This window comes from Erinaceus europaeus, chromosome 21, assembly GCF_950295315.1.
Source record: "Erinaceus europaeus chromosome 21, mEriEur2.1, whole genome shotgun sequence".
Lineage (NCBI taxonomy): Eukaryota > Metazoa > Chordata > Mammalia > Eulipotyphla > Erinaceidae > Erinaceus > Erinaceus europaeus.
In genome coordinates, this window is record NC_080182.1 from 14824674 (window position 1) to 14850625 (window position 25952).

General features: G+C 41.1%; 1 protein-coding gene across 5 annotated transcripts in view; it reads left to right on the top strand.

The window, feature by feature from the left end:
• The window catches only part of RARB (retinoic acid receptor beta), a 463751-nt gene that overhangs the window by 339530 nt on the left and 98269 nt on the right, over positions 1 to 25952 (top strand). For all 5 annotated transcript variants that reach the window (XM_060180445.1, XM_007517120.3, XM_007517128.3 and 2 more), the window contains one exon: positions 9870 to 10011. In XM_060180445.1, the coding sequence (XP_060036428.1) occupies positions 9870 to 10011 (142 nt within the window). The remainder of the gene's footprint in view (positions 1 to 9869; positions 10012 to 25952) is intronic.

A 25952-nucleotide genomic window follows, 5' to 3' on the forward strand; every position in this document is an offset into this window, starting at 1 on the left:
ATTCCCTCAAAAGTCTCCAAGTATGGGAAATAAAGTTAGTAGTAGACATATGATATTTTTCTGAAGGGTTTCCTTTCTGGCTTAATGATGAAGCCATGGACTCACTCTGAAACATCACAAAGTGTCCTAGAGAATTAGTGTTACTGTGTGAGTTTACTTGATTCAGTATGATCTATAGTCTTAACGCTCACCTTGAGGTCAACCACAGAAGAAGATGAGCTGACTCACCAAGACTGCCACACCCTCAAGAAGCAAAAAAAAAAAAAGGAAACTTTGATTTCAGGTGGTCTTCTAAAACCAGAATTGGCTACATAGTTTGTAGGACTCAATGTCAGATGGACATGTTTGCCACTTGTTCAAAAGTACTTAGAATTTCAAGACAATGGCAGTAGAGAAATGAACCAAGTGCTTCTAAGTATGGGACTGGGTGTAACTGCAGCGGTCACACACCCATGAAGCTGACCCTTCCCAGAACTGATGCCTTCACTTAAGAAAAAAAAAAGCTGTTGAACTGTTGGTATTTATCTGCCTTATGACACTCCCTTCCATTTATTATGATATCATTGGCTATGACCCTGGAAGTATTGGCTGCCTACCAGTTAGAATGGCGTGGTAATAATCAGTCAGACCTATATAATAGCTGGTCACTTTAAAATTGTCTTATTATATCCTAGGTCATGCTTTGTGATTATGAACATTTTTCACCTAAATTAAAAGGTATCTTATCCAGTACATTAATCTCCTTACTATGAGTTTTCAGTTTATATTACCTAGTAGCATTTCTTCCCTGGATCATATCCCTCTAAAATAAAGAGCACTATGAACTGAACGCATTGGCTCAGTGCCTTTCCTGGGACACTGAAGGCTGTGGAAGTTGAGAGTTTGATCTGTGCTGTTATAAGTTCAGGTTCTCAGTTAAAAACATGGCCATGTTCTCATTGGTTTCCCCAGGAAGTTTTAATTAATTGAGGATTAAAAGGATTTAGAACATTGGCCTCTGGATCGAATAGGAATGGAGCTTTCAGCAGTTCACTTCACAAAGTCCAAGAAAATACCATAACCATACTCTCTTGAAAAAAATCAGTTCCCACAAAGACAGTGTTTTTTGTTGTTCTTTTTTAAAATCTATAGTGATTTTGAACTATCTTTCTGCATCTCCCAAAATACAGACCTGCCTTTCTCACCTAGACAAGGGGGGGGGGGTGCCAAGGAACCTTCTGGTTCAAGGAGTTGATTTGAGGAAAGCCTAATTTTAGGTCTGTACAGTAAGATTCCAAATGTAAAAGAGAAGACACACTTTCCTAGGTTTTAGGCAATAGGTATGCTGTGGAATTAGGGGTCTTGTAAAAGCCCCAAGGCTTTATAAATCCTGATAGCATTGCAAAGTAGATTTCTCTCCTCTTCACTAACATCATTCATTAGTCTCTACTAAATTCTCAACACTGAGACCTTGTGCTGTTGGAGACTTTTTATTATAATTCTCTTTATCATCAAGACAGTGAGCTGTTTTTCTGCTTTCTCTGTCCCTCTCACACATTGTCCTTCAGTGGGGTGAAAAGGTCTTCACTTTTCTCTTTCTCCCTCCCACCACACACATGGCTATTAATAACTTCTCAGACATTGTCACGAATAGACTCCTTCTTGCTCTGGAGGGTGTTCTCTGTTTGTTTAAGGCAACGTGTTTCCTGATCTGAACATCATGTTTCCCAGAGTAGCTGTCATGGGATTATTCCACACTCACTTGGACTGGTGGTGTCACTTCAGACTGGAAATGGGAATTGCAGCTCTGTGCTGGCCCAGGGTCCTGCTTCTCCACACCTCAGCCTTGCTGGTCATGGTGACGGTCTACCTGGGTCAGTCACATGGTCACTTTCTGCATGAGATTGGATTGAAATCTTTTCCTTTTAATAACAGAGGAAAAGATGACTAAGTCACATTCCTTACTCTCTTTCTCTCTTTCTGGAAGGAGAAATTACCCTTTTGAACTTTGCATGGGACTGAAATTAACTCTGCAGAAAAGTCCAGTGCAAACAAATGTGTTTCCCACACTGGTTTTTGGTGAATTAATCCCACCCTGTTGCTTTTTTATAGCCAACATGGTGCCAAGTTGCTATTTTGTAAAAAAAAAAAAAAAAAAAAATCTTATTTAACACCTTCCTTCAAGTAATTATGGTAGGTTGCACATATGTGAAACCTGACAGAACAGGCTCTCAGACTGAAAAGCAACTTCCATTTAAAACACACCAGTATGAACTCTCACAGGCAACTTTATGATTAAATATGATTAATATGATTAATCCTGATTCTAACCCTTTCCTACACAGAAGAGTAAGTATGTACCCATGTCAGTAAATGCTTGGTATTGTCGTCAAGATACTCTTCCATTTGAAAATGAACATGAACTCCATCTTCCAACCACATTTACTTACACACACACACACACACACACACACACACACACACACACACACACACACACACACACACACACACACTTCATTTCTTGATCAACTTGGATCACGACCCTTCCCTACATTTCCTCATCCCTGACCTCTACTACTTGCCCATAAGAGTAAAACGCAGGGTGGTGGCGCTCTTGGATGAGTGCAGATGTCACAGCGTGCAAGGACCCAGGTTCGAGCCCCTGGTCCTTGGCAGGGGGAAAGCTTCACAAGTGGTGAAGCAGTGCTGCAGGTGTCTCTCTTTCTCCCCCTCTCTCTATTCTCCCCTTCCCAATTTCTGTCTATCTCTATCAAATAAAGATTTGAAAAAAAAAAAGAGTAAAAAGCATCCTTGCAAATCTGATCCCTTCATTAGAACTGGGATCAAGTTCCCATTACCCTATCACTTCTTGGAATCTTTATGACCCTTACTCAGTAAATAGTTTATGTATGCTTATCCTGCCTTGAATATAATTTTGGATTTCTCACTTTCTGATTCCATTAACATTCTTATCATACTGTTTATGGGTATCTGTCATGACTTACCTGACTAACCATTCCTAATTGATTGAAAAGGTCTTAGTATCCGGCCGCCCAGAGGTCACTATGTCAGCTCCAGTTAATTGGCATTGAATGAATGAGTCAGTATATGAATAAGTAAATATCAAGATGGCCTTCAGAATCATGGGGGTGTCCACAGTAGTCTATATTGTTTAGAGATTCAGAACAATGTTCTGTCCTGTTTGGAAATCTTAATTTTAGACAAATATCATATACTGGAAATTGTCCAGAAGAAAGCGTGGGGGAAAAAAGAGAGTTCTTCAGTAAGAATAGTTACTACTAATAGGCATTCACTATGCACTGGGAATTATGTTGACACATAATATACACTCCCTGATTGGTTATACTACAGGAATCCCACGAAGTAGCTACTACTGTTACACCTTTTTCACAGATGAGAAAACTGATCTGAAGAAAGAATCACAGTTAACCAATAGAAATCCCAACAGGCTATTACAATTACAAGTCAAGTGCTTCTTTACTAACTTCAGAGAAAATCTGGTTGCTCACACTCTGTTAAATTCAGACAATATTATTCTCAAAGAGTAAATATTTTCAGTAGACATTAGTGGGATTTATGAAATGTTTCCCAGATAGTAAATAGCAAAGTTGGAGTTCAAATCTATACGTACCCAACCTAAAACTTAATTATTTGCTACTGGATTAGTATCCACGCCAGCAAAAGTCAACCTTACCTTAACATGCCTGAAAAGTAGATGATGAAATAACCTACGTATACGGAAAAAAAGTCCTGAAAGTTAAAGTCATGACTTTAAAGTATTTGAGAAAAAGGAGGGTGGCCCCACATATACTCATATAAAAATATGAAGAGGGGAGTAAGATGACCAGCTTTTCTCCATGTCCTTTATGACTTTGGAATTCAAGGCTAATACATCAGGGCTTACACATTTTAGGTATTTAGGAGAATATTTAAGTGAAAAAGTTATCTTTCCTTTGATTATAGTATGATCGTTGTACTGTAGGTGATAGAGGATTCATTGAAATATGGTTCTGGACTTCCCTGGACAGATAACCACACCAATGTGTCCTGGAGCTCCGCTTCCCCAGAGCCCCGCCCCACTAGGGAAAGAGAGAGACAGGCTGGGAGTATGGATCGACCAGTCAATGCCCATGTTCAGTGGGGAAGCAATTACAGAAGCCAGACCTTCCACCTTCTGCACCCCATAATGACCCTGGATTCATGCTTCCAGAGGGGTAAAGAATAGGAAAGCTATCGGGGGAGGGGATGGGATACGGAGTTCTGATGGTGGGAATTGTACACCTCTTACCCAATGTTTTTTGGCAGTGTTTTCTTTTTTATAAATGAAAATTTAAAAAGAAAGAAATATGGTCCTCTCATGCCCTCTGAGGTGATAGAAGTCATCTGTCATGGCATCAAGTTATTGTTGAGATATGAAGTCCATGTAGAGCCCTTCTCCACTATGTTAGTATATGTTTTTTTTCCTGTTAGTTTGACCCCAGTTCTGTGGTAGCAAAGGTAGATTATCATGAAGTAACAAAGACTGAAAAGTCCATAGGCAGGAATACTTGACTGTTGGGTGCACTTTTATGTCTGTAATGTTGACAGAAAGTTCTAATATCTACTGTATATCAGGTTCTGTCCCAGCCCAGAGGGTATTCAGCTGATATGTGGTGATACAGACTCACCAGGTGTTAAAATGTAATATAATATAGATATACAAACAAACACTAGTGTGTTAAAGAATTCATTTAATAAAAGAGGCCAGAGCACTTCTCCAGCATATGTGGTGCTGAGGATTAAACCTGAGTGTCATTCATGCAGATCACGTGCCCTACTGCTGAGTATCCTCCTTACTCCTTAGCTAACTTTTTTCTTCTCCCCCCTCCACCATTTTATTCCATAGGACAGAGAGAAATTGAGAGGGGAGGGAGATAGAGAGGAAGAGAGAAAGATGCACTACTTATGAAGTCCCCACTGCATGTGGGAAAGGGCGGGGGGCTCAAACCCTGGTCCTAGTACTTAGTACTATATGCGCTTAACCAAGTGTGCCAACACCTGCCCCCCCTCCACTCATTTTTTGAATATCCATTGTCTTCAGTCTTGCCCTCTCCCTGCCCAAAGTTGTCTTGATTCCAGGAAAAGCATATACGAGTTATCCTTAAGGACAACTTCTAACCCCAAAACTTGTCTGCTCTACTCCTATGAAATCAGCCCCCAATGTCCAGACACCTCCCTTGTTAGGGAGTCTGTGTCCTGGTGAGAAAAATGTCGCGCTTGGCAGTGGTACCATGAAACTAATGTGGAACTCCTGGATGCCTGTTTGGCTCCCTGAAACTATCACCACTGATTACAAACTGTCTTCTAAACCCCAAATTAGTTGCAAGAAAATGTAGCTTTTGCCTATACGGGCAAGCAAAAGCACTCTCCTTCCTTTGTTTTCAAACACCATGACCTTTTCCTTTTCCACTTCCATTTTCTTTGCTCACTGAAATTCCCTCATCTTCACTCTAAAGCCATCTCAGTTTTTTACTCCCTAGCATGTTGACACAGTTGGAATCCCCAAAATGTATAGTTGAAATCCTGGAAGGAAGCCATTCAGCCCTTCACTTAAGAGGCAGAGAGATGGATTTTTTAGAGTTGGGACTTCCCGCAAGACCACACAGGGTGATGAAGTGTCTGCCCCCTCCCAGCCCCTCAATCTCCACTTCTGGATTCTTCCTCTCCTGCTTCATGTTCATCTCTCTTTGGCTGAGCATCCAAATGCACCGCATCTTTCCTCTTGACGCACTCAGCTTTTCAATAATTTCTGCTCTAAATACGTCTCTACCCATATAATGGCATCAAAAGCTCTCAGACTTAAACTTTGCACTTATTATAGAGGGACAGAAGGAAACCAAGTGGGAATGGGGGAGACAGAGAGGAAGAAAGAGACATCTGTAGCCCTGCTTCAACTTGTGGAGCTTTCATCCTGCAGGTGGGGATGTGGCTTGAACCAGGACCCTTACACATTGTAACATGTGTCCGCTCACAGGTGTGCCACCACCCAGTCCCCTGAACTTGATATTTCTAAACCTCATTTTTGTATGTAAAGAGTTGTATGGATCACAAACTCTTATTTTCCAATAATGAACACTCCCAGTGTTGGGCAGGCCAGGTTCATGGCTTCATTAATTCATTGAGTCACTTGATAAGAAACTGACTTATTTTCACAGAATTCCTCAGTGAGAAAGTCAAAGGTCAATGTTGTTGTGCCTCTAATACTGGCTTGCACATCTTTTCTGTTTTCCCCAGAGCACCCCTCAGCTCTACCTATTTGCTGGTGCCGGGATCAAACCTAAGACCTCTTGCATTCACATTCTTTGTGCTACCATTTACACTCTCTTCCCAGACTTAGCTCCCTTTTCAACAAGTAAAGAGGAGGCCTGAGCACAAAATTCTAGCATATCCAGTACTCAGCAAGAATGAAAGAACATCTAATTGTTGTTTCATTTGACTTTAATTTATTTTAGGAATGCCCTCTAATAGCAACAACTGGTTTTCCAAAGCACTGATGAGATGTAGGTGGTCTGAGGCTTTAGTGCCACATGTGCATATACTAGGCCTTAAGGGTAATGTGCAGGGGCGGGGCGGTAGTGCAGCAGGTTAAGTGCACATGGCACCAAGCGCAAGGACCTGAGTAAGGATCTCAGTTCGAGCCCTTGGCTCCCCACCTGCAGGGGGGTCGCTTCATAAGCGGTGAAGCAGGTCTGCAGGTGTCTGTCTTTCTCTCTCCCCCTCTCTGTCTTCCCCTCCCCTCTCCATTTCTTTCTGACCTATTCAGGAACAATGACAGCAATAACAACAACAACAACAGTGATAGAACAACAAGGGCAACAAAAGGAAAAAAATTACCTCCAGGAGCAGTGCATTCGCAGTGCAGGCACTGAACCCCAGCATTAACCCTGGAGGCAAAAAAAAAAAGGTAGTGTGCAAGGAAAGATGGTTTAGACAACTCAGGATATCTACTGTGGAGAAGGAGGGTTTGCACAGGCAGACATCTTGTTTACCCTCAGAAAGTGTTTCTGTTTACCCAACGCCTATATAAAAAATACCTCACAGCATATATTTTAGTCAGCAAGTATTCTACCATGGTAGAAATGATTTACTGAAACTTAGACCTTCTCCTGAAATCCAGCCAGAACTCTGATTTGGAAAACCAAGAAGTCCTATTTGGTTTCTGCTGTATTTGTTACTGAGCCACCCGGGCTGGATAATTAGTGACATATAAAGTTCTTTAATTCTCCATTCTTCTTTCACTTGAGCATCATGGGATTATTTTTCTCTCCTCCATGGTTCCCTCATGAAGAATCTGCTGAGCTGAAGAATATGTGGTTTGTAATAAACGGCTGTCACCTTTGTCAATAGCTGACTGGCTTCACACATGCAGAAAAGAATGTCTCTTCCACCACTGACGTGGTTCTTGGCAAGAGAGCAGCGAAGTTTCTGTAAATTGAGTTTGCACATCTGGAGGCCAAAAGTATCCTGTAGGTAACCTTTTTTTGGCAGAAAAGGATGTTTTTGAGGTGACCATTCTGCACATATTCTCTGTTAGCATTTGGGATTCTTTGTAACCTGTTATTTTCGATCCTGAGGGCTTATTTGTAACTTTGGAGGTACAGAAAATAAACTGGTTTTTTTTTCCCCCTTAGAAAATATGTGTGTCTGGGATGTGACAGGAGCTACACCCTTAAATAAGATGTCCAAATGTTTCGTTGAATCATGAAAGTGAAACGATGGTTCGTTTAGACATTAAAATCCTAGGGTGCCCATGTAAATATCCTAAACAGTGAGGGTTACATGAGCTTTCTTTGCTAATATGCCTACACTCTGAATGTTTTTTTTGTTCTGACTCCTGGAGTGTGAATCTACTAGGAAAGTTGAACTCAGATGGTGAGTCTTGCCTGCTCTTCAAGTCACTGGGTGGTATGTTTCCTGCATCCAAGAGAAATGTTTCTAACATGGGTAGAAGTCACCTCATTACTGACAAGATACAAAGTCTAGCTTTTCATCCTCAAGACAACAAAGAGGTTTTGTTGAGCAATAAGAAGAGAGCAAAAGACAGCAGGTAGACTGTTCATTTCTATTCATTCACCTTTGTATTTAGCAGACATCCCCAGTAACCCTTTGTCCACAAAACTGTAGATAAAAGTGGGGAGGAGCGGTTTGGGTGGTAGCGCAGCGAGTTAAGCGCACGTGGCACAAAGCGCAAGGACCAGCGTAAGGATCCCGGTTTGAGCCCCCAGCTCCCCACCTGCAGGGGAGTCGCTTCACAGGTGGTGAAGCAGGTGTACAGGTGTCGATCCTTCTCTCCTCCTCTCTGTCTTCCCCTCCTCTCTCCGTTTCTCTCTGTCCTATCCAACAACAATGACATCAATAACAGCGATAATAAAAGCTACAACAATGATAAAACAACCAGGGCAAAAAAAAGGGAAAAAATGGCCTCCAGGAGCAGTGGATTCGTGGTGCAAGCACCAGGCACCAGCAATAACCCTGTAGGCAAAAAAAAAAAAAAAAGTGTGGAGGAAATAGAGATGCGGGCACCTTTTGCTTATAAAGCCTAAAGTCTGCCTTACTTTGTCAGTATTTCACAGAAGTCTTGACAATTGCTTTTTTGGCCAAAATTTTAAATATTAGAAAATTTAGCTTATTCAAATATTTAGTAAGCACATGCTGATTTATTTAGCTCATTAATGAGGAAAATTGGATGACCGCTGGTTTAAAGAAAGATGTGAAAAATATCTGGGTTGGTAGGTAGGTAAATTAGATAGATAGATAGATAGACAGATAGATAGATAGATAGATAGATAGGAGGGATAAGATGAAAAGAAAAAAAATGCTGGGACAAGCTTGCAAAGTTAGATATAAAACTGGTTAATGCCCAACAAGGCAGTAAAACAATAATCTTTTGGTTATTTTTCAACTAGGCAGAAATCCTTTGCACCTATGCTACACAAACATTACTTGTAATTTACTAGTTTTTCACAGTCTTTACAGAGTCTGGGTCCAATAAATAGTAAGTCAAGCAAAGTTACATATCCCAAAGGCATTTGAGGACTCCTAGATGAGCATGTCTATGGATGCAATAATACAGCGCTGCCCAGTGGAACCTCTTTAATGATAAAATGGTGTGTGTGTGTGTGTGTGTGTGCGCGCACGCGCGTGCATGCGCATGCACACGTCACGCACGCTCAGTAGCAGTATGTAGCCATGGAACATTTGAAACATGACCAGTGCAGCTGAGTTCAATTTTTAATTTTATTTATTTGTCATTAACTTTGATTTAAATAGCCACATGTCATTAGTGGCTACCATATTGCTCAACACAACTCTAATATTCCATCCTGCCTTGTATCCAATCTCAATTTGTAACAGCAGCTAAATATCTAAAAGAATTAGGAGAAGACTCTCTTGGAAAGACTCAGTTCTTTCAAGAGTCAAAAAAATTTCTTTTGTGAATGTGATGTCTCATATTGGATTTCTTGATAGTAGACTCACCTAAAATCCCCTGGTCAACAAGGAAGTGGCTTGTGGTCATAGCTAAGCCTGTTTGAAAGGAACCCAACTCTGCTTTATCTTTTCCAAATGAACCAGATTTATTATTAATTTTCTATGGTGAGATAATAGTCATGTCTAATTTTGATTAAAAAGGGCTTTCTGATTTGCAATAGTGGGCGAGCTATCTGCTAATATTTCACAAGGACTTTCAGGCTTAATGCAGTTAACTTTTTGACTGCCATCACTTCATTAGTCAGAAAGAGCAATCAATGCATTGATAAGCTTGACTTTAACTTCTCACGATGCCCAGTGATCTGACTTGGTTCTCTGATCTTCTTGGTTGCATACAGGGTTTTTTCCGCAGAAGTATTCAGAAGAACATGATTTACACTTGTCACAGAGATAAGAACTGTGTTATTAATAAAGTCACCAGGAATCGATGCCAGTACTGTCGACTCCAGAAGTGCTTTGAAGTGGGAATGTCCAAAGAATGTAAGTGAAATCTCAAATGTTTTTTTTCTTCTTCTTCTTCCTCTTGGCCTTATCTATAAATATGATTTGCTCAACTTGCAAAAGCAAGCTGTGGAGGACATCAGCAGGTGGAATTCAGATGTGACACTAATGATACGCTGCCAAGGAGAGGTGCGAACAGATGACATGAAAATAGAATCTCCGTGGAGACGGTCAGATAAACCCTGAGTGGCAGTTAGTAAGTGGTGAAGGCAGAGCCATTACCAGTCACGGTGTGTTTTGGAGCCACTTGGAATCCAGTCGTTTCATATTGCCGCTCTGTGACTCCATTTCCCCATTTTGAAAATAGTAATGAGCTGTTTTAAGTGGATCACGAGAATAAAGTGAGACGTGAGGCTGAATAATAGCAGTAGTAATAATGTGCTTTTCCTTTTCCAGAGGGGAGCAGAAAACATTTTCTTTTCCTGGTAGAAGAAACATTTAAAATTTGCCATGGGGCTGAGCAGTCAGTTATTTACTTGGTAGAATGCACACATTGCCATCCAGAAGGACCTGGGTTGAAGCCCCTGGTCCCCACCTCCGGGTAGAAAGCTTCATGAATGGTTCTGTAGTGCTGCAGGATTCTCTCCTTCTCTTTGTCTCTCCCCTGTTTCACACCATATATCAAACAGAAGGGAAAGGGAGTGAGAAGAAGGAGGCCACTGGGGATATTGGAATCACATATGCACCAAGTCACAGCAATAATTGTGTTGACAAAAAAAATATATGTTGGTATTTTCCCAAACTTTATCTTTTTTTGTTTGTTTTGCTTCTAGCCACCACCTCTGTAGGTCTTAATGTAAACGAGGACTTCACAGTAAGTTAGAAATCAGTGGTCCATATACTTTGGATAATGTATAATATCCAAATGTATAATGTAATAAATGTATAAATGTAATGGAAAGTATCCAACACTTGCTTTTAAGCAGAGAAAACATAACAATTAATATTCCATGGTGTACATGCTCTTCTGCTGCTGCTTTCAATTGTAGGAACAAAGAATGTGACAGGGAAATGGCTTAGCTCAGGCACTTTGCAGCATTCATGGAATTGCTGCCTCTCTTCATACCATCACCTGGGGATCCATGACTGCTAACTGGGAAGGTGTAGCAAAAAGACTCTTCACTTGCTTGGGACATGACCACTGTCCTTCAAGAATGTGTGACAGAAAGTGACAGATGGTAGCATAGCCAGTTAAGCGCACATGGCGCAAAGTGCAAGGACCAGCTCAAGGACCCCGGTTCAAGCCTCCGGCTTCCCACCTGCAGGGGGGTTGCTTCGCAAGTGGTGAAGCAGGTGTGCAGGTGTCTGTCTTTCTCTCCCCCTCTATGTCTTCCCCTCCTCTCTCAATTTCTCTCCATGCTATACAGTGACAACAGCAATGGCACCAATAACAATAGCAACAAGGGCAACAAAATGGGAAAAATGGCCTCCAGGAGCAGTGGATTCGCAGTGCAGGCACCTAGCCCCAGCAATAACCCTGGAGGCCAAAAAAAAAAAAAGTCAGATATGATAGCCATAGTCAGGAACTATTTAAAATTTCAAGGGCTTAGGACTTTTCTAAACTTTATTTTAATTTTTATTTAAAAAATGGAAATACTGACAAGACCATAGGATAAGAAGGGCACAACTCCATACAGTTCCCACCACCAGAACTCTCTGTCCAGTCCCCTCCCTTGATAGCTTTCCTATTCTTTATCCCTCTGAGAGTATGGACCCAGGGTCATTATGGGGTACAGAAGGTGGGAAGTCTGGCGTCTGTAATTGCTTCCCTGCTGGACATAGGCATTAACAGGTCGATCCGTACTCCCAGCCTGTTTCTCTCTTTCCCTAGTGGGGCAGAGCTCTGGGGAAGCAAGGCTCCAGGACACATTTGTGGGGTCATCTGCCCAGGGAAGTCCAGTTGGCATCATGATAGCATATGGAATCTGGTGGCTGAAAAAGTTAAACTATACAGCAGAAAAAAATGTTGACTAATTATGAACCTAAAGGCTGGAATATTGCAGATGAAGACTTGGGGTCTCTGTTTTGGAAAAAACTAGTAGGTCCATTTTAGGTATATTCCCAGGGGCCAGTGACCCTACTAGTTCTTACCTGCGCCTGACATCTAATATGCAAGTGACCTAAGTTATTGTCTGGGGGGGGGGGACGGTGTCAGATAGGACCAGAAAGCTGGAACAGGGAAGAGAGTAACTCCCAAATACGGGAAAAGTATTTAAATATTATTAACTGTAAACACCATCGATTTGATCTGGCACCCATATTCAGCACAGGAGACTGTGTAACCTCTGTATCCCTGTAGGTCTGAGCTCATATTCCGCGGTCACGGCTAGGAACATTTCAGGCTGTGCCAATTTCAGGACCCATTCCCTGCTATCCAACCTTCCTTTGGAGAATGGAACATTCCCTACCATTGTTGATCCACATTGAGAGCCAGGTCCTATGGAGGCCCACAGAGGGGTCCGTTATGTTGTTCCTGATGGAGATGACCAGTGACAGTGGTAAGAGGGATCTTTTAGAGGTCTAGGCCCATCATGCCTGTGTGGGAATCCCAGGACTTCAGGACTAGGGCCCCAGGTGGGCTTTAGGACTTTTGAAGTGGGAAATAGACCCTGGGGAGAAGACTGAGCAAGGAGGGAAAGCCCTTCACCAGAAGCTGCTACGTGAAGACTTCTCTTGGTAGGACTTCTCTTCAAGCATCTGATTCAACCCTTCACTTTTCCTAACAGCAGCAAGGGTTTAAACTGCTTTTCTAGTTTGTGGGCACTGTAAATGGAAGAATGAAAGTATGAAAAATGAACCTGATTGGCATCATTGAATTGCTAAATCAACCTCCCCCCCCCCCCGAAACTTCTACCTAGGACTGAGTGGTTGCTCACATGGTTGAGTGCACACATTGTAGTGCACAAGGACTCAGGTTCAACTCCCCGGCACCCCACGTGTAGGGAGAAGGAACTTGTCAAGCAGTGAAACTATGTTGCATGGTGTCTGTTTATCTCTCCCTCTCTATCTCTTTCTCTCTCCCTTTCTATCTCCCACTTCCCTCTCAAATGTCTGTTTCTATCCAGAATAAATAGTAAGAAACCTCTACTTAAGAAATCATTTTCCTACCCTTGTGAGTAGGCACCTTTAATGGGCTATTGGGGTAGGGGTAGGCAGTGGCACACTGGCAGGACAAACATGTTACAATGTGCATGGACCCAGGTTCAAGCCCTTGGTTCCCACCTTCAAGAAGAAACCTTCATGAATTGCGAGACATTGTTGCATGTGTTTCTCTTTCTCAGTCTCTATCAACCTCTCCCCTTGTGATTTCTCCCTGTCTCTATTCAATAAAGCAGTCAATCGATTGATTAATCAATAAAATATATATTTTAAAAAATGGGATGTTGGGGTTGGGGTCTTATTCCTATTTAGGGACTCGTAAACAAGAATGGATTGGGTCACCAGACAGATAAGCAGTCAACACAATTCACCACTACCAGGAGTATTTTCTTTACATTTGTTTGTTTATTTATTTATTATTGGATAGAGACAGAGCGAAATTAAGAAGGAACAGGGGAGAGAGAAAGGGAAAGAGACAGAGAGACACCTGAAGCCCTGCCCTGAAGACACTCATGAAGCTTTCCCCCTGCAGACGGGGACCGGGGGCTTGAACCTGAATCCTTGCACACTGTAGTGTGAGTGCTTAACCAGGTACGCCACTGCCTGGCCCCCAGGAGCATTTTCCATTTCTGAATGGTTCTGTCTCATATTGATGGGTCATTTGAACACATTTCAGTCTGTTCCCTTTTATTCCTGAAATGTTTAGAGATTGTACATTTTTAAAATCAGAGACCATGTTGATAATGAAGATAAATTTGCTACTTGGGCCCCAAACCCTACCACTGAGGAGCAAAGCAGGATGTTGACCTGAAATAGAAAGTTTATATTTGTTTATTTGTTTTTGTTTTGTATGTGTAGGTAAGACTCATGGGATGACCACCTGCTGTTTCATTTTTGGTCTGACATTCGTGGCATGGATGTCACACTGCAGTTCTGTGGAAAATTTTCAGTTCAAGCTGAAATTATAAATGAGTAAGCCAGATGTGGACTCAAAGAAAATCAGTACTTTTGCATTTATTTTGTGTGGGATGGAGACCCATTTCCTGCTTACATTACTTCAAACCCATATCCTGCTGCTCTGTAAAAACTGGCAGCTTGGCTGGCAATTAACAAAAATAATGTTTACATCCACAGGAAAATACTGGTTTTAACCCTCCAGGAACTTATCACCTTAATTAGATTTTTAAAATATAGAAATGGGGATAAGATTGGATTAATGATGCCCAAGTAAACAATTATTTTTTTTCTTTAGAAAGAAAATGAAGTACAAGAAATAAACACTCGGAGTGTAGGGTCTAAGGTCTGATAGGATATTTTTTTAAAGTTGAAATTAGAAGTAGGAAAATATGAAACTCAGTAACTAATTACACCACATTATACACACCTGAAATGAACCCAACACTAATTGAGACTCATAGAACATTAGAACTGAAAAGGGATCTTAGAGATGGATTTCCTTCTACTCACCTCTTATCTGACATACAAGTGTACAGGTACCTAGAATGATGAAGCCATTTTCCCAGCAGTTTCTAATTCACTAAAGATGGGGGAAATATTTTTTTCCCTTTTGTTGATCTTGTTGTTTTATTGTTGTTGTTATTGATGTCATAGTTGTTGGATAGGACAGAGAGAAATAGAGAGAGGAGGGGAAGACAGAGGGGGAGAGAGAGAGAGAGACACCTGCAGACCTGCTTCACCGCCTGTAAAGTGACCCCCCCCCCCCCCCCGGTGCAAATGGGAAGCCAAGAGCTCAAACCAGGATCTTTATGAGGTGCTTGCAATTTGAGCCACGTGCGTTTAACCCACTGCGCTACTGACCGACTCCCCGGGGGCAAGATTTTAAACTCTAGTGTGAGCCACATCTCCATACCATGTTTCACGTCATTACATTCAAGTCTAGTCACAGGTCATGTCAATGAATTAGTACATGTCAAAACTCTTTGGATGCAAGTGACAGGAAACCCAGCCCATACTGGCATAAGTTAAAAATACATATATATCTCAACTTCTGTAACTGAGCAATTCAGAGTAACAGCTGGAGCCATGGGCTCACACTCATTTTCAGGACATTGTTAATGTCCTTCAGTTATAGTTTACTAGTTTACTTATTTTGTTGTATTGATCTTATTCCCAGGCAGACTTGCCTCATGGCTAGTAGAGATGACCAACTAATGAGAAAGCCAGAGACTTGAACTTAAAGATCATTCCTCCAGTTCTTTTTTTTTTTTAATTTCTTTATTGGGGAATTAATGTTTTACATTCAACAGTAAATACAATAGTTTGTACATACATAACATTTCCCAGTTTTCCATATAACAATACAACCCCCACTAGGTCCTCTGTCATCTTTCTTGGGTCTGTATTGCCCCCACCCACCCAGAGTTTACTTTGGTGCAGTATGACAATTCCAGTTCAGGTTCTACTTGTGTGTGCTCTCTGATCTTGTTTTTCAACTTCTTTCAATTTTTCAAGGTCCATCCAAGATTGGCTGAAAACGATGAAGTCACCATTTTTTATAGCTGAGTAGTATTCCATTGTGTATATATACCACAATTTTCTCAGCCACTCATCTGTTGTTGGACACCTGTATTGCTTCCAGGTTTTGGCTATTACAAATTGTGCTGCCAAGAACATATGTGTACACAGATCTTTTTGGATGGATGTGTTGGGTTCCTTAGGATATATCCCCAGGAGAGGAATTGCAGGATCATAGGGTAGGTCCATTTCTAGGCTTCTGATAGTTCTCCAGACTGTTCTCCACAGAGGTTGGACCAATTGACATTCCCACCAGCAGTGTAGGAGGGTTCCTTTGACCCCACACCCTCTCCAACATTTGCTGCTGTTACCTTTTCTGATGTATGACATTCTCACAGGAGTGAAGTGGTATTTCATTGTTGTCTTTATTTGCATTTCTCTGACAATCAGAGACTTGGAGCATTTTTTTATGTGTTTCTCGGCCTTTTGGATCTCTACTCTGGTGAATATTCTATCCATGTCCCCCCCCCCCATTTTTTGATGGGGTTATTTTTTGGTTCGTTATTGAGATTTGCAAGTTCTTTATATATTCTTGTTATTAGCCTCTTGTCTGATGTATGGCATGTAAAGATCTTCTCCCATTCTGTGAGGGGTCTCTTGGTTTGGGTAGTAGTTTCTTTAGCTGTGCAGAAGGTTTATGCTTGTCTTAGGCTTCTTTGTAATTGGATTCGTTTCATTGAAGATGTCTTTAAAATTTATGCAGAAAAAGAGTTCTGCCAATATTTTCCTATAAGTATCTCATAGTTTGTGGTCTAACATCCAAGTCCTTGATCCACTTGGAATTTACTTTTGTATTTGGTGAAATATAGTGGTTCAGTTTCATTCTTCTGCATGTTTCAACCCATTGTTTCCAACACCATTTGTTGAAGAGACTCTGCTTTCCCCATTTAATAGTCTGGGCCCCTTTGTCAAAGATTAGATGTCCATAGGTGTGGGGGAGTCCTCCAGTTCTTAAGAGACCAATTCTCACTGGCATGACTCAGATTATGTGCCCCTCTATAAGCACAAAGGGTAGTGTTCTATTGTTGGCCAGGTCTGGATCGTGTGCCAATCCCTGGAGCCCAGGATTGTGGTCCATCCCACAAAAATCCTTGGGCCAGGATTGTGTGGCCTAGTGTTTCTCAATGGAGAATCAGAAAGACAGAAAGTTAAACCTGCCCATGTCCATCATAATATGTCAAATCCTAAAGTGTTGTCATAGCATGTTCTTCCTAGCCTTTATGCCACATGGGAAGAGAGGAGGGGGAATCTAAGAGTCACATTATAGTAATAGCTAACATGGAGGGGTAGGCAGCAAAATATCTCACATGGATACAGTGTGCTGCTTTGTCAAGTTGAAGTTCAGGCCTTTGATTCATTGAAGGAAACTTTAGTTCTCTCTCTCTCTCTCTCTCTGTCCCCCTCTCTCTCCCTCCTCCCCTCCCTCCCTCTCTCTCTCTCTCCCTCTCTTTCCCTTCCCTTCCCTTCTTCTATGTCCTGTCCCTATTTCTATATTTTAAAAAAAAATTAACATAGAATTTTTTTGTGCCAAGAATTACATTAACTATTTCTAACATTTTATTTGATTCTCACAACCCACTGTGATAGGTTAGTTATAGTCAATCAGTCATTCCTCTTTTGGTGCAGATGTGGAAACTGATGCACAGAAGGGCTAATTTATTCAAGGAAATACAGTTATGTTGTTAAGTTAGGGGGCAGTATAGGAACTTGGAACTATTCTATTTGACTATAAAGTCTGTGCTTAAATTCATATCATTAAAAGCATATTTTAAAACTCTGAATTTCCTTTTTGACTTGGTTTTATTGCCAGATAAAATAATAATCAAACTCTTTGCTCTATATTAGAATGTAGTCCTAGGAAATGATGTACTAACTTAATTTTTATAGATCAAATTTGGCTTAAATGTAAAGGTGATTTACTAGTAAAAGAAATCCTTCAGTGTGGCTCATGAGAAAAGCTCATGATTATTTTTTCTTTTTTCTCTTCTGTAAATGCTGGTGAATATACCTTCTATTTTCCAAGGTCTTTGTACAACTAGGGAAGCCTTTTTGTGGAGGAATTGCTATTTGTGAGAGCATGGAATTTGAAAGTGGTGACCATAAGTGGAAAAAAAATCGATTTTCAACAGCATTCTAAAAGTAGTACAAAAATTTATGAAGAACTTGGGAAGGAGGCAAAATGACTCAGAGTTGAGTGATGAGCCTCTGTTGGTGGGGCTGGAAGCTACTAACAGTGTCAGCCACAGAAAGAATGTGGCAAGACCCTCAAATAATGGCAGGAAAAAAAAAAAAAGAAATAATAAAAGAAGACGTAAAATTAGGTTTGTAGGAGAGATGTCCACATAAGCCTGTGATGTTGATAAATAACTTGGTGTGAGTGGAGAAGGTTTAAGTCAGTGGTGCGTAGAGATTATGCAGGTAGAGAAGGCCTGACCACATATAACTGAGTCTATTTCACAGCTGCAAATATATAGTTCAGATCTCTTAAGTCAGGGGCTAGTAAACTTTCTAAGAAGGATCAGACATAAGACAGTTTTTGCTTACTTTATTGACGGGATTACTGGATTACAGTACAGTTGTTGACACCTAGGTAGAATTTTTCATCTCCTTGTGGTAGGTGTCAGCAAAACACTCTCACCCCCAACTTAGGTCTTTTTCCACCATCGTGCACCAAGATCTCAATACCCCCTTCTAACTCTCTCCTCCCCTCCTTTCCCAGAATCCTTGACTTTGATGGGAGACACCAAACCCAATCCAAGTTTTACTTTGTGTTTTCCTTTTCTCTTCTTATTTTTTTAGGTTCCACTGATGAGTGAAACCATTCAACAACCATCCTTCTCATTTCAACTTACCTCATCTAACATGATTCCTTCAGGCTAAACCCAAGACAAGACTAGGAGATGAATTTATCATTTTTAATTGTTGAGCAGTATTCCATTGTGTATATATGTACGTGTCATGTGTTTGTGAGTCATAACTTTTTAGCCACTCATCTGTTGTTGAGCATCTGGGTTGCTTCCAAATTTGAGCTATTATAAATTGTGCTGCTATGAGCATAGGGGCACATAGATCTCAGATGCGTGTATTTTCTTCTTTTGGATATATCCCCAAGAGAGGAATTGTCAGGTCATAGAATAGGTCCATTTCTGGCATTCTGAGATGTCTCCAGGCTCTTTCCCATAGGGGTTCAAACTATTTCCATTCAAATGTGGCTACACAAATAGACAGCCAAACCCAGCTGTACTTACTGATAAATTGGGTGTGTATCTACTTAACTTTCAGTCTTCCCTTAATCCTCTTTGGACCCAGAACGAGTTATTCAGCTTTTGAGGGGATTGTGCTTTCTACCTGGGTAAGAGGAACTGTACTATTGACTAACAGCCAGTGCATGATTTGAGAATTGATGCTTTTAATCCTGTTTAGACAACAGTGCTTCTTTAATCTGCTTCCTCTTGCCAGTTCCCTCCCCCAGGGAACTGAACTCAAATGTTTGCTGGTGAAAACAGTTGAGCTGAGCAGGCATCTTGTGTAACTACCTGTATATGGCAAAAACCCAGGTGAGGCGGAGAGACTATAATGAACAAGTGATGGGAATGGAAACTCACTCGAGCAAGCCTGAGCTGTCAAGTTGCTCAGTGATCAAAGAAGATGATCCAGGCATAAGTCAAACATTGTGACCAGGAAGCCACAAGGAAGCTTGAAGTTAGGAATTAGGCCAGAATTTAGACTTGTGTTCTGTGATAAGGGGAGAACATCAGATCATGGATCCCTCTAGCATCAGACCAGGTTCCCATGGGTCTCTGAGTTTCAGATTGCCTTCCAGCATGCACCTGTGACAAAGACACATGGCAAGGTATTGTGGGTACCTCCTGCCTATGCTATTTCTTTTCTGTCTGGAATCCATGAGCCATTACTTCACACATGACCCTCTCCACAATGCTCTCAGAGTTTATGTTTATGTGGTTCATGCTTTGGAGTGGTGAAAAATCATGGCTTTGATTTTGTTTGAGAAGGCTGTTTGGTGTTTTATTTCACAGCATTTTTTTTTTCCTATGACAGTTTCATAAGTGTATTTGTAGAATGAAGCAATTGAATAATCTTTGAATTTAGGAGTCCCTAAGCATTCATTGACACCTTCTCATTTGGGGCATATTGAGCTTTCAAGCAGCTTTTTATAAAGTCTCTAAATTCCGATTTATACTTTAGACATGAAAGTCCCCATGGGTCGATTGGATGCAATCAGTGTGGTTTGTGTGGACACTTGGACACTCAGATACTTCCTTGAGAGGTTTTTGTTATTCTGTGTTTCTCTCATGTCTCCTTTAGTGCTTAACTTACATTGGAACAACCCTTTTGGATTAAAGACACTTAACCTCAGTTCCAATCACTTTTGTCGATGCACAAATTATATTGATGGCTCTACAGTTGGATTTTACTGGTTCAGTAACAAGGAAATTCATATTGCAGGTTGCCCTGTGTACTTGGGAAATTACATAAAAATCACCATCAAGGCACGTAATAGCTTTCTAATTTTAGTTTATTTCTTCATTTGTTCCCAAGTTTCATTCTGGCCTGTTACTAGGTTCCGGGGTTCACTGTGTTCATTTTATTCTATTCTACAGAGAGGCCACATTCAGCCCTCATCTTCTTTGCTATACACAAATCCCTAAAGAGCCCTCCCAAAAGTAAAAGGAAGACTTGAAACTTAATCTTTCAGTATTTTAAAAACGTCATGGTGGATGAAAGTCTGCTGCCTCTTCCCACTTGCCGAATGGGAATATTTCCCTGCATCTGTCCTGGAGATCAAAAATTAAATAAACAAATTCTGTCTAGGCAACAGCAGCCTGGTGATGTCAGTGCCCCCTTGGGACACTAAGCCCATTAACACATGGACAGCAAAGGAAGTATTAAAATTCCTTCAGCTTTACTAACACACTTCACTCTGTAGTCTTGCCTTCTGGAAAGGGCACGTTCTGTATATTCTTCTCTTAGAAATAGGGGAAATTTCCATCCCTTAAAACAGAAGAGGGGAAGCTTTGAAGTTAGCCTGAGCTTGACTTAAATGCAACCCTTCTCTGTAGCTGTTTCCTTTTGGATAAGAGGAATGATTTGGCTTCATGTAGGATGAGGTATCCTGTGTCAACCTTGCTGGATTATTCTGTTCCTTTGCCTTCATTAAGATCCTACTTTTAGCACTGTGCTTGGCACACTTCCCAGGGCCTTCCAGTGGTGCTCACATGGGCTTTTTCTGAGCCTTGCTTCTGCCATAGCTGTTAAGTTTAGTTTAGTTTTTTTTTTTCTTCTTCTTTTAACAGCAAGCTTGATCCACCTCTAGGAGAAAAAGAAAGGCTGGTGGCTCTGTTTGTTTTGAATTGTTTATAGTGCCACAGTACAGATGCACAGCCTAGAGTATGTTATCACAGCATTAAAATTAAAGCATGCAGGCACAGTTTCTAAAATAAATACCTGCCTTTCTTGGCTTCTAGAAACTGGCAGACAGATGGTTCCTTTGCCCAGAGATGCTGAGACACCTGTAATCAGAGAACAGGAGACGATCCTGGTATCATGATATCCAACTCCATGGGGAAAACTGAACTGGGGTGTCAGAAAGGACACGTAGCCCTCTTCCTGTGTCAGTCAGCTCAAGGTGAGGCCATTGAGGTCTCCCAGGCAGTGTGACACCCATGGAGACAAAATCTCTCTTCCCCCCTCTCTCTCCCTCCTTTCTTCCCTCCCAGCAATCCACTTGTCCATTTTGTACCGTTCATCTCACCTCACCCTTCACTTGGGACTCTGTGACATCCCTTCCTCCTGGATCCATCATCTCCCTTCTCCCAACCAAACTTTATCACCTTTGACCTCTTTTCCGGCACCATCTTTGCAGTGAGCCATGTAGGAAGAAAGCTTGGAAGTCCATCCGTGATAATGTAATTGTTGATGGTCACCAAAGGGCTCACCAACAGCAGAGACTTTAGGTTATCTTATGAAGCAGGTGGAAAAGGAGTAGTTCTAATCTTCAGTGTCTTAAAAGATTCCAAGAGGCTAAGATATTTGTATCAAGCCACACTGCTGACTTAAACCTGTGGTCCTAGCTTTGGTTCCTGCTATGCTTTCAATTACCCTCTGCTTTTTTAATGACACAGGTCTTGTCGTGTTTTTAATACTACAAAACAGGGCCGAGTGGTGGCACACCTGGTTGAGTGCACATGTTACAGTGCACAAGGACCCCAGTTCCAGCCCCTAGTCCCCACCTGCAGGGGGAAAGCTTTGTGAGTGGTGAAGCAGGTCTGTAGGTGTTTCTCTGAATCTCTCCCTTTCTATTTCCCCTCCTCCTCTCAATTTCTGGCATCTCTATCCAATGAATAAATGAAAATTAAAAACAATTAAAAAACACTACAAAGCTTTCAGTCCTTTTACCTCTCTTTGCTCCTACATCTCATATTCTACTATTTGCCCATTTGATGTGAGACAGACCTGTGGAGAGACCCAGGGTGTGCATGCTGTTTTCTGCCTGTGATACCCACCACTTGCTCTCCCTCCCTGTTCGTCCTTCAAGCCACCTACCTCCTGAGCTTACTCTCCCACTTCTCCAACAGCAAAGAGCAGGTATAGGTGAGACATCTCCCTACATGATGACATGTTAGTGGCAACTCTGTTGAGCGACATTCAAATACATGCTTATTTTTTGTTTGGTTTTTTTTTTTTTTTTTGCCCGGGACAAAGTCAGTCTCTCTCTCTCTCTCTCTCTCTCTCTCTCTCTCTCTCTCTCTCTGATACTCTGCTAGAAGGAAGAGAAAAGCATACAAGTAATGTCTATACTGTCTATGAGCATCTTGAGGACACACACACAGTAATTTCTTACCTCAACTGTAATTAGGTCCCCAATGCTTTGTACTCAATAGATCTCTCTCAAGTGGATAGGAGGCAGAATACTTGAGAGGTGAACATTCTGAATCAGGAACTTACCAAGAACTAGGGATTTGAATTCATTCCTGCTGATAAAGGGAACCCACTCTTGTCTTTTTCATTTGCCTCATCCCCTCATCTGTACCCTCTGAATATTAGCTTGTGATTCTTTTCATGACATGCATTCTCAATGTTGTTTGTTCCACAATGGACACAAACCAGATAGAATTTGTAAATAGTCCTAACGGAGATTTACTTGCTCTCAAAGCTGTACCCACAGACACACAGCTTCCAACAGATCTATAATTTGTTAAGGTGCACTGTTATTTTACGGACCACGAAAATGAAAGCAGCACCAATTAAACGAAGACACACTGAAAATTTTAAGACAGGTGGCAATTTCAGAGCGGGAGAGAAGAAGATACTAGGTATCAACCCTGTAAGAAAAGGAAAGAGCTTACATTCTAGGCTGGAAATATTCTCTGTTTTCATTCTGCTTTAAATAGACACTGATAAAACCTCAATGCCCAAAGACAATCCCCAGCACATAGAGTTGGCTGAATAAATATGCAAGTGCTTCTAAAATAGCTGGAAGAGAGCCCTTTGTTTGGAAACAAATGTTGCTGTGAAAATAGCAACCCAAATTTCTCCTGAAGTCCCTGTGTTCTGCCGCGATGAGCATGGCTCTTTAAGTACCTTCTCCCAGTGACAGCAATTCTCTGGAGGGTGGCTGCCTAAATTGCTCGATAAATCCCTGCAAAGAGTGCAGTCTGAAATTTGCTCTTCCTGCAGTGGTCCCAAGCACTTAAACCCATCTCTTCTTCCTCTGCCATCACAAAAGATTAACAAGCACAAGTTAGGTTATTTCTCTTACCTTATACCCTTTAACACTGGAAAGTGAACAAAACAGTTGAACAATTATCCAATGAACTAGATTAATGGAGGCATGCATCATTTGAGAACTGGGAGCAAACGGAGCAGATCCTGTTTCCTCAAGAGAAGAGATGATTTTTGTCCCAAGTACATGTTTGATTGTTCCAACACTTCTTTTCACTGAGATAAAATGCCTCCTTGATTTAAGGAGATTTTGATTGTTTTATTTGAAGATGATTTTAGGACAGGCCTGTTCTAGTTTGATGTTGGAGAAGTCTAAGTCCCCATTTTTCAATGCTTGACTTTTGGGGGGGAGGTGGGTGGAGTGGAAAGAGGAGGTTATAATATCACATGGTCAAACTTACAAGCTCTCATTTTGATTTAGTGGCATTGTTTAAGTCCTAAAAGAGAACTAATGAATGTCACCAGTGTTTCAAAATAGACCCAGTATCTAGCCAGTCGTGATATGGTCCTACCACAAGAAGGGAGAAAAGTTGCTTCTGGTAAACTGTTGACTCGGGATCTAATGAGTACAGATGTGACTGGTGAAGAGTTACCGTTTCCTATGCTGGACCAAATGTTTGAGCAGCATGAGGTTAAATGGAAAGTTGGCTGTAGCACCCTTGGACTTTGAGCCCTCAGAAATCTGAAATCTGTGAATTTCAGAAATCTGAAAATGTGCAGCCCTCCAGGTCCTCCACTTGTGGACAGGGCCCAGCGAATTATTTCAGGAAGAGAGACATGAGGATTTCCTCCTGCCTCCTGGGGCCAAACAAGTACCTGGGAAGGGCTTTTCCCACATTCCCCAGGATGAGTCAGTCCAGCTCTACAGAATGTGAAAATCTGTTTTGTTGTTCTAAGTAGTATCTTTTGCATGACCTTATGTTCCCAAATAATTGCATTGTGTCCATCAGATTGAAATGACTGACATTAAAACTACTGGCACTACCAAACCTTGGTGAGATAGGAAGCCAGCAGTATTCTCAGATGTGGCAGGTGGGAATTTGAAAACTGCCAACATGGCCTAAAGCTAAACATACCAGTGCTACCAGTAATTCCATTCCTACTCGAGAGAAACACTGAATGTACAGTCCCTCCCGAAGATACATACAAGAATTCTCACAGCAATTTCTTTATATATATAATGGTCTAAATCTGGACACCACCCACATATCCACCAGAGGTAAAATATAAATGGTTACATTGTCAAATGATGGCATATGCACAGCAATGTAAAGGAACCTAACTGCTGGGAAAGAAAGGCAGGAGTGAATCTCATAGGCATAATGTTGAATAAAAGAACTCAGAATACAAAAGAATATTCTTTTTTTTTTTTTTACAAAAGAATATTCTATGTGATTTCATTCATATTCTGATTAAGCACCAAGAAAACTAATCTGTGTGATAAAAATAAGAGTTGATTATTCCCAGGAAGGAGTTACTGACTTTTGGGGCACATGGGAGCCTTGTGGAGTTCTGAACATTCTAAGCAGGAATGGGGTGGATATCGAACTACATAGGCGTAATATGCATTGATAAAAGAGAAAAAACTATGTTGCATGTGAAGTAGTGTTGGAGAGGATCCCACATGGCCAGTTTTTCCTGTGAATAGAGAAATGATCACCATGGATGAGAGACATGATTTCCTCTTATAAAAAGAAGAACCTTTAATCCCTTTTTGACATGTGAACATTCCTATCACAGCTATTTTAAACTCTCTACCTTATTCTTTTTCCCTCTGAATTAGAGATCTTTTCCCTTCAACTTTGAATGTTTCAGGAAAACCAGATATGGGATGCAGTCCCAGATTTCTCCTGAGCACTTGGAGGATGGTTATGTAATACCTGTAATCGCATCAACCCACCTAATGAGCTTTCCCCTCCAGTGTTGTGCACTGCAAATTAATAGCCCATGGATCCATTTACAGCTTCTTGTGATATGGAAAACTATTCCTGCCATCAAATGATAAACAGCTAGGAAAAGATAATACAGGAATTGGGTGGTTTTGTTTTTGTTTTTATGCTGTTTGACTATCGGTAGTATCCGTCAGTTCTTCTCAGATTCCTAAATGTTTCCTAGATGGGGTTTAGGAGGCAGTGACGACTCTCGTTTCAGGATGAGTTCACTATCCCCGTTTCTCATCATTAGAGGTCAAAGCAAGCTGTCTTTTTGTCTTGGCACAGTTATTAAAGAAAGACTTATAGGACTTTAAGGAACTGATCAAATTGGCTCTGGTTTGAACAGTTAACTTTTTTTTCTTTTTTACTCAAACATACATATTGGTATATAGCACAGAAGATACATATGGTAAATTCTATCCTGACTACTTGAATATTTAAACACATGAAATTTGGACATGATTAATGTAAAACTTGAGGCCTGGTGGAACGGTATCTTAAAATGTTGATTTAGGGTATAGACTGTCACTTTAGACATACTAAAGAAAGTTGAAGTTGGTTATTTCTACAGAAATATACACACATCCCAACTCTCTTATATTGATATTT